The 10,684-nt window shown below is 49.4% G+C and overlaps 5 protein-coding genes across 10 annotated transcripts in view; 3 read left to right on the forward strand and 2 right to left on the reverse strand.

Annotated features, from left to right (window-relative positions):
• The first annotated feature begins 645 nt into the window (after nt 1–645).
• PPTG_12079 (hypothetical protein) lies at nt 646–1,373 on the forward strand. The gene has a single exon (XM_008908283.1). The coding sequence runs from the start codon at nt 965–967 to the stop codon at nt 1,286–1,288; it is 324 nt and encodes a 107-aa protein (XP_008906531.1). The 5' UTR covers nt 646–964; the 3' UTR covers nt 1,289–1,373.
• On the reverse strand, nt 1,340–3,369 carry PPTG_12080 (hypothetical protein). 3 transcript variants are annotated; one of them, XM_008908284.1, is made up of 8 exons: nt 3,172–3,369; nt 3,037–3,083; nt 2,634–2,963; nt 2,471–2,566; nt 2,307–2,390; nt 2,134–2,237; nt 1,702–2,062; nt 1,340–1,629 (listed from the first exon to the last, which is right to left on the reverse strand). In XM_008908284.1, exons 1-8 carry the CDS (start codon nt 3,311–3,313, stop codon nt 1,390–1,392), a joined length of 1,404 nt encoding a protein of 467 aa, XP_008906532.1. In that variant the 5' UTR covers nt 3,314–3,369; the 3' UTR covers nt 1,340–1,389. The 3 variants fall into 3 exon arrangements, with proteins under 3 accessions (XP_008906532.1, XP_008906534.1, XP_008906533.1); XM_008908286.1 differs by having other exon boundaries at nt 1,340–2,062; XM_008908285.1 differs by having other exon boundaries at nt 3,037–3,369.
• Nucleotides 3,370–3,413: 44 nt separating this feature from the next.
• PPTG_12081 (hypothetical protein) lies at nt 3,414–9,674 on the forward strand. 4 transcript variants are annotated; one of them, XM_008908289.1, is made up of 6 exons: nt 3,414–4,720; nt 4,784–4,939; nt 5,013–6,325; nt 6,392–6,659; nt 6,728–7,101; nt 7,237–9,674. In XM_008908289.1, the coding sequence occupies exons 1-5, from the start codon at nt 3,460–3,462 to the stop codon at nt 7,078–7,080; spliced, it is 3,351 nt and encodes a 1,116-aa protein (XP_008906537.1). In that variant the 5' UTR covers nt 3,414–3,459; the 3' UTR covers nt 7,081–7,101; nt 7,237–9,674. The 4 variants fall into 4 exon arrangements, with proteins under 4 accessions (XP_008906537.1, XP_008906536.1, XP_008906538.1 ...); XM_008908288.1 differs by having other exon boundaries at nt 3,414–4,939; XM_008908290.1 differs by lacking the exon at nt 7,237–9,674 and having other exon boundaries at nt 6,728–7,216.
• Nucleotides 7,132–9,597, reverse strand: PPTG_12082 (hypothetical protein). Its single transcript, XM_008908291.1, has one exon. It carries the CDS (start codon nt 8,882–8,884, stop codon nt 7,358–7,360), a length of 1,527 nt encoding a protein of 508 aa, XP_008906539.1. The 5' UTR covers nt 8,885–9,597; the 3' UTR covers nt 7,132–7,357.
• Nucleotides 9,675–9,954: 280 nt separating the features above from the next.
• Nucleotides 9,955–10,684, forward strand: part of PPTG_12083 (hypothetical protein) — a gene marked incomplete at both ends in the record, with an annotated part of 1,234 nt that continues 504 nt past the window's right edge. Inside the window, 2 exons of the mRNA XM_008908292.1 lie at nt 9,955–10,165; nt 10,231–10,605. Coding sequence (XP_008906540.1) covers nt 9,955–10,165; nt 10,231–10,605 — 586 coding nt within the window. The remainder of the gene's footprint in view (nt 10,166–10,230; nt 10,606–10,684) is intronic.

Below are 10,684 nucleotides of genomic sequence, written 5' to 3' on the forward strand. Positions count from 1 at the left end.
GATCGAATTTAGCCGAAATGCGAATGAAAATATTTTTCAATCCTGGATACTTACTGGATTGAAACATGTACGGATCAATGTAGAAAATCATGGCCTCCAACGGAACCGAAATTAAATTATGGCAGTATTTATTATTGCTTCAAATAACGAACTTGTAATTTACAAGTAGCACCTAAACACGTACAGTGAGCGGCAACTTGGGCTCATGATTATCCATCCCAAGCTGAAGGAATGGTATCACCCAAGTCGCTTCAGGACTGTTTGAAGAGCGAGGTGACTACGGCGCAGAAGTAAACCCACCGATTCCAACCTGATTCCTGTGTGCTCTCATAAAACCCAGGTTCTAGCGATGGAGACAACCAAAACCAAGAACCAAGTGAGCAGTCATCACTTCCAGGACACCTATTTGAAACTAAATACAACCCACAAGAAGTACCGAGAAAAGTTTATGCAAGCAGAAGACCGGGGATACACACTACAATTAAGCTGTGTAGGAAGCGTCGGTGCTCTCATTTCAGCAGCGACGAACCTGAGCCACTCATACCTAGAAAAGCAGCCATGACAGTCGGAAAAGCAGCCATGGATCTGAGAGTCGCAGTGAGACTGAACATGGCCATTGTTGATCCGACACCCTGTAAATCAAGCACGCCTTGAAATATAAGGTAATATCACAGTGTACAACACTGCACGCCGCCTTGTGAGTGTCCGGTCGTACTGGTTTTCTACATCGGCAGCGCTTCAGCCCCATCTGCACTTTTGGATTCGCCTCCTCTCGCCCAAAACGACTAGCAAACTCCTCCCCGTGCAAGCTCCTCCCAACTGTTAACTCTAGCGCTGAACTCCAAGTCTTGTCTGCTTGCCTCGTTTCAGCGTCAAGCAGCACCAGTACTGCAGTCAGGACGTGCAATCCCACCATCAAATCTAGCCAAATCCGACCAAAAGGTCAAATTATAAAGTATCCAAAATGGACGAGCTCCCACAAGTCCCTCCGCCGGGTACCAGCCCGCGGTCCAGTAGCTCCTGGCGCCGCAGTGATCACCCCGTGGCTCGCGTTGCCCCCATCGCCACCACCACGTGCCAAGTCTGCTCCGAAAGCATCGCCAAGGGCGAATGGCAACTCGGATTCATGTTCATCCACGTTGAAGGCTTCATGATCACGGAATGGTATCACTTGCAGTGCTCCGAGTCATTGTACACCCGTGACATCCTCCAGAATGTGCAGAGCGAGATGACTCCGGAGCAGAAGGAAGACTTCCAGCAGGCTTGCCAAAAGGTAGCAAACCCATAACAAGAAACACAAAAGATCGTGAAGTAAAGATCTTAATAGATAGAAAACCAGTAGACCAAGGAAAAAACTGCCATGAATTACGATATTTCTCGTCTTAGTTTCTAGTCCTCCTTGTCTGCTGTCATTGCCTTTAACGACCACTTGTCGCGCTTAATGTCCAAGTGCAGCGGTGCCCAGTGCAGCTTCTCAGGAACGACCTGAGGGCCTTTCTTCGTCAGCTTTGTCAGGTGCGCGTCCACGATCTGCCTTGGAACCACGTACACGTACTGTCCGCCTAGATACTTGATCATGTTGAGGTGTTGCAGTGTCGCGATAATGTCCTCGTTCTTGATGGACGTCATCTGAAAGAAACGACGTAGAAATAAGCTACAGACATTTCAAGTCATACACCACGGCTAGACTTCGTTACGTACCCGAGTGAGCTCCATGATGGATACCTCTTTTTCCGGATAGTCTCGTAGAATACGCAGCAGTTCGCGCGTCCAATAACTTCGATAACTTACGAGTCCAAGATCTGATAGAGGCTTTTCAGGCGAGCCCACCTTCTCTTCTTTCTTGCTGAGTTCGTATGAGAACTGGATGATGAAGTGACCGTAGCCTTTGCGTTGATGGCATGGGAACGTAAGGATACAAGCCAGATTGTAACCCAGCTCCGAGTATTTCTCCTTGGAGAAATAGCCCACCGGATGGAAGCCACGCGAGTCGATTTCACAGATAATGTAGAATAGGAACGGGTCCACGTCGTAGTAAAGCGTCTTATGGTCCAGGAACAGCCTGCAGTAATGAGAGAAAAAAAAAACTTAGGATACCGAATCATCTCATTGCTGTTTCATGACGAAACCTACTTGGCGAAGTAGCATAGATTCTGACAGTAAACCTTGGAAATTGCGCCGTCCACCTCGAAAACGCTCAGATTTTCATGTCGGTATATTTCGTTGCCTGGCGGATGCTGCAGTTGTAGGAAAAACATCACAAAGTTAGTGACAATAAAAATACAGCCACAAAATCTGCCACTTACGCGGTTGCACACTCGGCGCTCTTGGTGCACTTTCAGTTCGCGTTTGAAGCGAAAGAATGCCATGCAGAACTCGCAGAAATGCAGCTGCACCGTTATTAAACGCCAATATAAAAACGTTAGCACCCATAGCGCAATTCGGTAGCAGATTGAATAATAGCACCTACACAATCGATTGACCCGTCCGGATAATACTCCTTCGGAAACGGCGAGAAGTACCAAGCAGCCATACGAAAGCGTCCCATCTCGACAAACCGCACATTCTGCACCAACAATCGTCTGTGCTTAAAAAAAATAATTTTAACATCCCAAGCCAACTCCAATACGTACCTTGACTTTAGTGACCTCCTCGTGCTCTCGAATACTGGCGGCATCCATACCTTCGTGTTCGTCATGTTCTTCTTCTTGAGGAATGAAATCCTGATCATCCGGAGTCTTTCGCTTTTGCCCTCGAGTACGAGCTGAGGGATCTGTACTCGAACCTGCGGCCCCGTCCTTCTTGTCTCCAGCGCCAGTTGCCTTGCTCTTGCTGCGGCTCTTGGCACGCTGCTCTTTCTCCTTCTCCTTGGCGTCTTTTTCCTGCAGCTCGAGTGTCTCCTCGTCGGTGCCTCGGCGCACGATCTCGTGTTCGTTGATCCATTCGTCCATACGGCGGTTGAACTGCAGTAACACAAGCAAATTCTTATTAGATAACGTCAAAATTTCATAAAGAATGGTATGAAAATGAGCGTACATCATGCCAGTGTACATAATACTTGAACCGATCATTGCTCAGCGCCGCTATGTGGGCAAAGCAGTAAAAAAAATTAAATGATAGTACCAGCCTCTGAAATGTTCTATAAAAAAACGCGGAGATAGCTCTACGTACTGCGCTCGATCACGACACATGTGCGCTCCGTTTTGCCCATCCAGCGCGCAACCAGTGTAGTCCCCACAGGGTAGCCCGGGCCATCGTTGGGCGTCTCTTCCTTGCTCTCCTTGGCTGCCTCGCTCTCGACCTTGGACTTCATGTTTGACAACTGATGAAGTCAGTCAGATGGGGGATTCAATATCATTTTACTGAAGTATCCAACTTATTAATCATCAGAACTATCATTTTACAAAGTTCCTCGATCTAGTGACGTCGAAATCAGTTGAAGAAAGAATATCAAAGCTGATGGAAGACGAGCTGGATTTGGACGAGCGCGTGACAGCGCAGCAGCCGCTACTGGGACTACACGATGACGACTACAACCCGAGGAAGAGATCGAACAAGCCGTGGTACCGGCGCCGTCTAGCCACCGTCACTGGTGTGGTGCTGCTCGTATGTGGTCTCTCATACTTGGTTGTATCCAGTCAAATCACACGCATCGCCACCAAGGCCATCAAGGACACGGTCATGCACATTGAGAGGATGGATCTAAGCCAGCCACAACCAACCTCTGTAACACTGAACCTCAGTCTGAGTCTCATGGCGGCGTCCCCGTTCCCAGCGACAGTGGAGCCCGCAAACTTCAGTATAAAATATGAAGGTCTCCAAGTCGGCACCTTCCAAGCCCCCTCCATGACGATAACTCATGGCACCAACAATCAAATGTTCCCCAATGCAACACTAAAAATTCAGGACAAGAAGGCTTGGGATCAGTTTGCAGGGGATATGATGAGACGTCCCAGCGTGCAATACGAGATCTCCAGTAAATTGAACATCCACGTTCGACTACTGGGTGGACTGGTCAAGTTAAGTGCCTCGGGCATTCCGTTGAACAAAATGATGAAATTCAGCGGAATGGACGGACTGCGGGACATGCAGATCGCTCAAGTTGATATGCAACATTCGACCCAAAAACAAGTAGTGGCGACTATCAAGACATGTATTCACAACCCGTCGGTCACAACGATCAGACCGGTCGGAGCTCTGTGTCTCAATGCCCATTACCCGAAATTGGGGCATGATACGCTTGTGGCACACTTAACGACGTCGGGGAATACGGGTTTACCGGTTGCAGACGGACAACCGTCGCATCCGTACTGTGCATCGCTTCAGGGGCCGACGGATATGAGTAAGGGGTACAATTTACTGGAGCTGCAAGGTGAAATGTTGGGCACTAACTCGGAAGCGATTAGCGGATTGATTACAAAGTATCTAAGTAATGTGTCCGCCGAGCTGACGGTTGTGACGTGTAATCCCCAGGCGACGTCGGTGGAATTGTATAATGAAGCGATGAAGAATTTGACGATTGAAAGCTCGTTGCCACCTCAAAAAGACCCGTTGGTGGGGAATATGTTTTTCCGTGGGATTTCGTTGCACGCCCCCGAACAAGGCAAGGAGAACGATGTTGTACAGCTCGACACAGCTGTCCTGGTGGAGGCTACAAGTCCGTTGGGTCCTAACTCGGCGTTGACCATCACGGATGTGCACATGAATGTCAGTCTCAAAGGTGAGGATGTGACTTTAGGAACGCTTTCGACTGTCTTTGTTGATATTGTTGACGGAGAGCTAGTGGGCCGAAGCAATATTTCTGTCGAGTGTCTGACGGAGCTCGACCTTGCGGAAAGAGGAAAAGCATTCGGCAGATTCGTTCGTGCATCCGTTGTTAAGGAGAAGATTCCGTTAACTCTCGCTGGTAAAATGGATGTAGTGTGTCATGGAGCTCTCGGTACGTTTTTACGATTATTGCTATGACGTGTTTTTCGGTATTTTACATCGTTGGTACTGTTTCTGTGTTGTAGGGACGCTGAAGCTCTCAGGGTTGCCTCTTCGCATTACTACGTTGCTGAATGGGATGAACCATTTCCAAGATGTGACAGTGAAGAGTTTTGCGTTACCAGGAACTGGCAGCGCGATGGAACATAAAGAACCGATCCAGACGCAAATTGAAATTCGCAATCCGTCTGTGTTTACAGTGTCCATCGGTACGCTCACGATGGACTTAAGTCTGAACGCACCTAGAGAAAAATTTGGATCACTTCATGGCAGAATGAATCTGGCCCCAGGCATGAACAATCTGGAGATGAACGGCCACTTAAAGCCTTCAGTAGATGCCGCGGGGCAAGTGAATGCTGCCGTGGCGGGATTTTTCTCTCGTTACCTGGAGGGTAATAGCTCTCAAGTGGTTGTGAAGCTCACAGGTACTCAATATGGTAATTGTGTGTGGATGCAAGAGGCTCTGGTGGGGTTGACAATCGAGACGAGCTTCCCTGGTGTTGACAAGGGTTTCCAGATGATTAAGGATATTAAGATGAACCAGCTTGGTGTCATTCTGGACGAGGCACCACCAGGTGAGAGAGGCCCGGTGACCAATACACGCATGCGGGTTCGTACCGACATGAAAGCCAAGGTGAAGATGCCAGCCTCTATCAATATGCCTCTGAAGATTTCGAATTTATCTGTTGCGCTCACTCTGGAGAATGAACACGGCGATCATCTCGGTTCGCTTGTGTCTGATCGAGAAACCTGCGAGTTCAATCAGACGGATGACGGAGCTTTTCGCTTGAATATGAGTCATTTCTACCCGATTGGGTTTAATACGCACGAAGACGTCACTGGGATGGCAGGTTTTATCAATGCTTTACTTACGAAGAATGGAAGCATTATGATGCGGCTGGCTAGCGATAAACGCGCTAATGAAGGAGCGTTCCCGGATGTTGAGACGAGAATGGGGATGCTTGCTCTTAGCAATATTCCGGTTCAAGGTGAGCCGCTTATTTCAGCGATGGATTCTTTTCGCCACCCTCCCGTTAAGGTTCTAAGTGTCAATATCCAGCGAGGTTCACCATCGTCAATGGTGATGACGATGGAGTTTTCTTTGCAAAACCCGTCCATTGTGCAAACAAAATTGGGTTCGCTGGTGCTGGATGTATTTTCCGATGGAGCACGAATGGGTTCTGCCAAGATCTCGGATTTCAGTCTCAATTGCTGCGGCAAACCTACAGTTCTTCGTGGAACGTTCGAGTACAACCCGCAGCCGAGTGACCTCGCCACAGCAGAGAAGTTTCTGTCGAACTTTGTGTGTGGATACTTCACACACGGAGCTGCCCAGGAGGTAACCATTTTCATGCCTTAAAGTTTTTTTTTTCTGAATACTAACATGACGTAACCTGGATTATAGATTTCAATTAGGGGGTCTGCTGCGACTACCTCGTTGGATCTTCTTCAACCAGCGATGAAGGTCCTTTCGATCCCTTCCAAGTTGCCTACTTTGAGCGAGTTGTTCCCAGCGACGCCAACTCTTGTCACCTCGTCACTCTTGTACATTCCGTCGATTTTTCATTTGAATCGGATTCCGACGTCGCTCGAACTACGGAACCCGTTCAGTGAGAGTATCACAGTGACAGGAGTGGACTTGGAGCTGTACCCGTGCGAGATCCAGATCTCAGGTGCGTACAATAGTTACTCATCTATTGTCTGTTATCACTTACAATTGTTGCCCTTTGTACAATGGTAGGTGATGACGGCAAACTGGTGTGCATGAAATATTTCGAAAAGTCCCTCGCTCGCTTCGCTCCTACAGTGTTTCAGCCGATCTATATTCCAGCGAACAGCAACGGCTGCTTCTCATGCTGCCAAGGCTCTCACTGCAGTGACCATGTGTCGTTGTGCCCACGGGCATCGGTCGATCAGTGCATGAACGCCGATGTCCAGAGCTTCTTGAGTCCCGAGGCCATCGCGACAATTATTCACTCGCTGACAGGTGGCCTGCTGATGCGCGTTAACGGTAGCATCGGCGCATCGATCGGTGACTATGCCACGCACATGTTCTACCAACAAGACGGACTCTTGGTAACGATGGCCAAGTAGACCAAGGAACTATAAAGAGCGGTAAGCGTAGCGCTAAATGCTGACTGAATTGCCTGTTTTTTATTCGATCGCTTGATACGTGGTCAATTTGATAATCTCATATTTTCTACTGAGTAGAATCCTTCTTGAATACTGACGCTGTCCACGTATATCCAGAGTGAATGAACGTACTGGACAAAGATTGCATTTGGACACGGTTTTAGTGCTAACCTAGATCTAAAGTCGACGATCTAGCTCAACGGGTGGTCGTGCCATCCCCCACCCAAGCCAAAAGTGTTTAGCGTTGGAAGAAGTGGAGCTCCAGTGGACGTGAGATCAGCATCGCCACGACTGTGAAGATGCAGCCCAATTCGAATCCGATGTCGCCGTGGCTGGCCAGTGGACCGACAAACCAAGTCTGACTCATACCCAGCGCCACACCCGCACAACCACACAGGAACGAGAAAATAGCCGCAATGCCGATCGGAAGCATACTCTTGGCGTTGTAGTCGTCAACGTTGTAACCACGGAAGCCTCGTCGAAAGACGAAATGTTCAGTCAACGCAACAGAGACGTAGATTGTTGCCCAGTACGCGATGAAGTTCATAAAGTTGTTGAGTACCGACTCGAAGTGCGAATAACCCTCAATAGCGATAATCGCGTACACTATCGCACCGATGAGTGCCCAAAGGAATCGCGGCACCACACGAGTCCAACGACCGATCACCTTGATATTGAGCGTGAATGAATACACATTCGGGCAGTTGTTTGCAACTGTTGACAGCGCCATGATAACCAAGCAGAAGCGTCCAAAGTCTCCCAGATGAGGAATCAACACGGCACCGATCAATCCTCCAGCACCGGAATCGTTGTAGCCGTTCAGATAGATGTTATCCGTGGCAGTTGGGTCGAGTCCCGTTGCCGACATGATGATAACAGAGATCCACTCGGTGAAGACTGAAGGGAAGATCAATCCCAGCCAAGTGGCGAAGAAAATCTTGCGTTTGCTCTCGGTCGGCGGGTGGTAAACTGTGTAGTCTGCCGCCATAGAACTCCAACTAATGGCCGTTCCGAACACGACAGAGAAGAAACTCAACGCTCCTGACACCTCTGCACTTCCACTCCCCATCGGAATGTGAACATACGCCCCAGAATGAATAAAAGTACCCAACAGAATCAAGTACACGATGAAATTTGGGATCCACGAGTATCGTTCATAGTAGTGAACGACTTTGTATCCGAAGAGGGTGATGAGGAACGTGCAGAACGCGATGATGATGATTCCAGCCCAACCAGGGACATCGTTGTTAGCTGCATGGATCAATTCAGCACCAACGATCACGTTCACTGTAGCCCAACCCAGTCCAGAAACACAGGCAATCGCAGATACTACACGAATCCCATACGAGCCGAACCAGAAGCGACCGAGGATCATTTGACGCAGTCCGAACACTGGTCCGAAGCACGAGAAGAAGCACACTGGGAAGACTCCAAGTAAGTTTGCGAAAAGAATCACCAGCATCGAGTCTATGACGCCCATTCCGTAGATGGCTTTGCCCAGGATTCCTACCGCAAAGTGACCCATGACCATGTTTGGTGACAACCACATAGTGCACACGTTGACAAGGGATGTATCGTAACGCTCGTCCTCGGGGACGCGTTCGATGCTGCGAGGCTCCATGTAGTTTTTCTCAGCCCACCGCTGTGCGCGTGCATACCAGGTGTCTCCATTCTCGTACTCGACGAGGACGTCAGCGTCGGTATCGAATTGAAAGTAAGAATTGGCAGAGTTCTTCTCCAGATCGACTTCTTGGATGTGCGCCATGGCGTCGCTACAGTCTCTCGGCTACGTGGACCCGGACGAGCGAGAGAAGACTGAATGGCAGCGACAGAATTGTAGGGTGCAAAAGCAAAAATGAGCTTGCCGTCCTTGCAGCTTGGTGGGGCCAAGGTGAGAGCGGTGGTGTACGATAGACGTCACACGGAGTGCTTTGCGCACATGCGGACACGTTACCTGTGGCCAATGAACAGATCTCCCGACGGTATGACGCGCTGGTCGATTGAAGTACAGCGCTTCCTTTGTTATCAGGTTGTCTTGATCTTGTGCGCTAGTCACGGCATTCAGACAATTCGGAATTTGCCGATGTCCCACACCGAGACTTGCATGCAAAATGGGCTGGCAATTTGCTGCTGAGATGACTGCTACAGGTACTGTATCACCACTGTGTTTCGGGCCGTGCGAATGGAGCTCTTGAATTCTGCTGTATTGCCGCGAGAGGCTACGAATTTAAACGAGCTGCTGGAGTGATGTAAGCATGAAGCACTTTGTAGTCAGCCTCCGTCGCGATGTGACCTCAGACGACGATACCAAGCGACTGCTATTGGCCGGTTGCACAGTGATGCACGGCGACGGCTTTGGTCGACCTCCGGAAGCGCTTTATCCCATCAAAGGTAATTTACATGTATGGATGCATGTATCGCTTTATCTTTTCACACTTGCCCTTCGTCCTAGAAGTTTAAAGACGAAGGGCAAGTGTGGTCAAAGTTTGAGTACGCGGTGTCTTGCTGCTAATATCTACTGCAACTTCCCGAACTTGCCATTCGCTTTATATTAACCCCTTCGTTACCAACGTCGTAACTTACGACGTAGCGAAAACACTAAGTCGTAAACTTACGACTTAATTCTCAAGATAAACAGGAAATGGCTCAGACGCGGCGATCCAATACTTTAATCAAGTCTGTTTCGCGGCAAAAAAAATATAAGCTGGGAAAGGTAGCCCGCGACAGGGAATAAAAAGGCTGCGGTTGGATACACTGTCCCACTATCAGGAAACCGTACATTTGGTGGGTGGTGGATATGCTCCACCAGTTCACAATTTGCGGGCTGGAGTGAAGATGCCAGTCAGAACAAGCAAGCGGACAAAAGCTCAAGCGGAGGCGCTATCAACAATCGACGTGCGAGATGTGGACTTCGGCCATCTATGGCGTCAGCTCGTGCGTGTCGGATGGACGTCAAAGAAGCCAACGCGGCTGTCCAGCTTGCACTCTTACTACTCCCCCAACGCTACAAAGGAACCACGCGTCGAGGGTGTGAACATGTTTATCGGTAAGTCTTTCGTGTGCATTCTACTACAGTGTATCTGATACATGCTTTGTGCTGTGTACGCGCAGGAGAACATGCGGTAGTACTATATGCGGTTGAACAGGGCATCATCGGCGCTGAAGAGGGAAGTGCAAGCGAAGACAAAGAGGGCCAGAGTGAAGATGATGAGCCAGACGATCCTGCGGTCTGTGAGAGGGTAACAGCGTCTCAGATTGACACGACTGTTGCCCTCTCAGCAAACACCGTTGATGCATTGTTCGGATCCAAGAGCGAGGAAAGCGATGAAGCTGCGGAACGCCCGCTATGCGCCACAAGCCCGCACATAGAGGACGAGAACACGAGGTTGTCGCAGATCGACACAAGTATTGCGCTGTCGGGAAATACCATAGACGATATCTTTGGAGGGGAAGACCCGGATGCATCGCCATGCGTCGGTCGAAATGGTGCTGGAGAGCCTGTGACACTGACAAGCACGAGACGAAGAGATACCGTCACCGGGGCGGTGGCGCGAACAAACTCGGG

Source organism: Phytophthora parasitica, assembly GCF_000247585.1.
Source record: "Phytophthora parasitica INRA-310 unplaced genomic scaffold supercont2.29, whole genome shotgun sequence".
Lineage (NCBI taxonomy): Eukaryota > Oomycota > Peronosporomycetes > Peronosporales > Peronosporaceae > Phytophthora > Phytophthora nicotianae.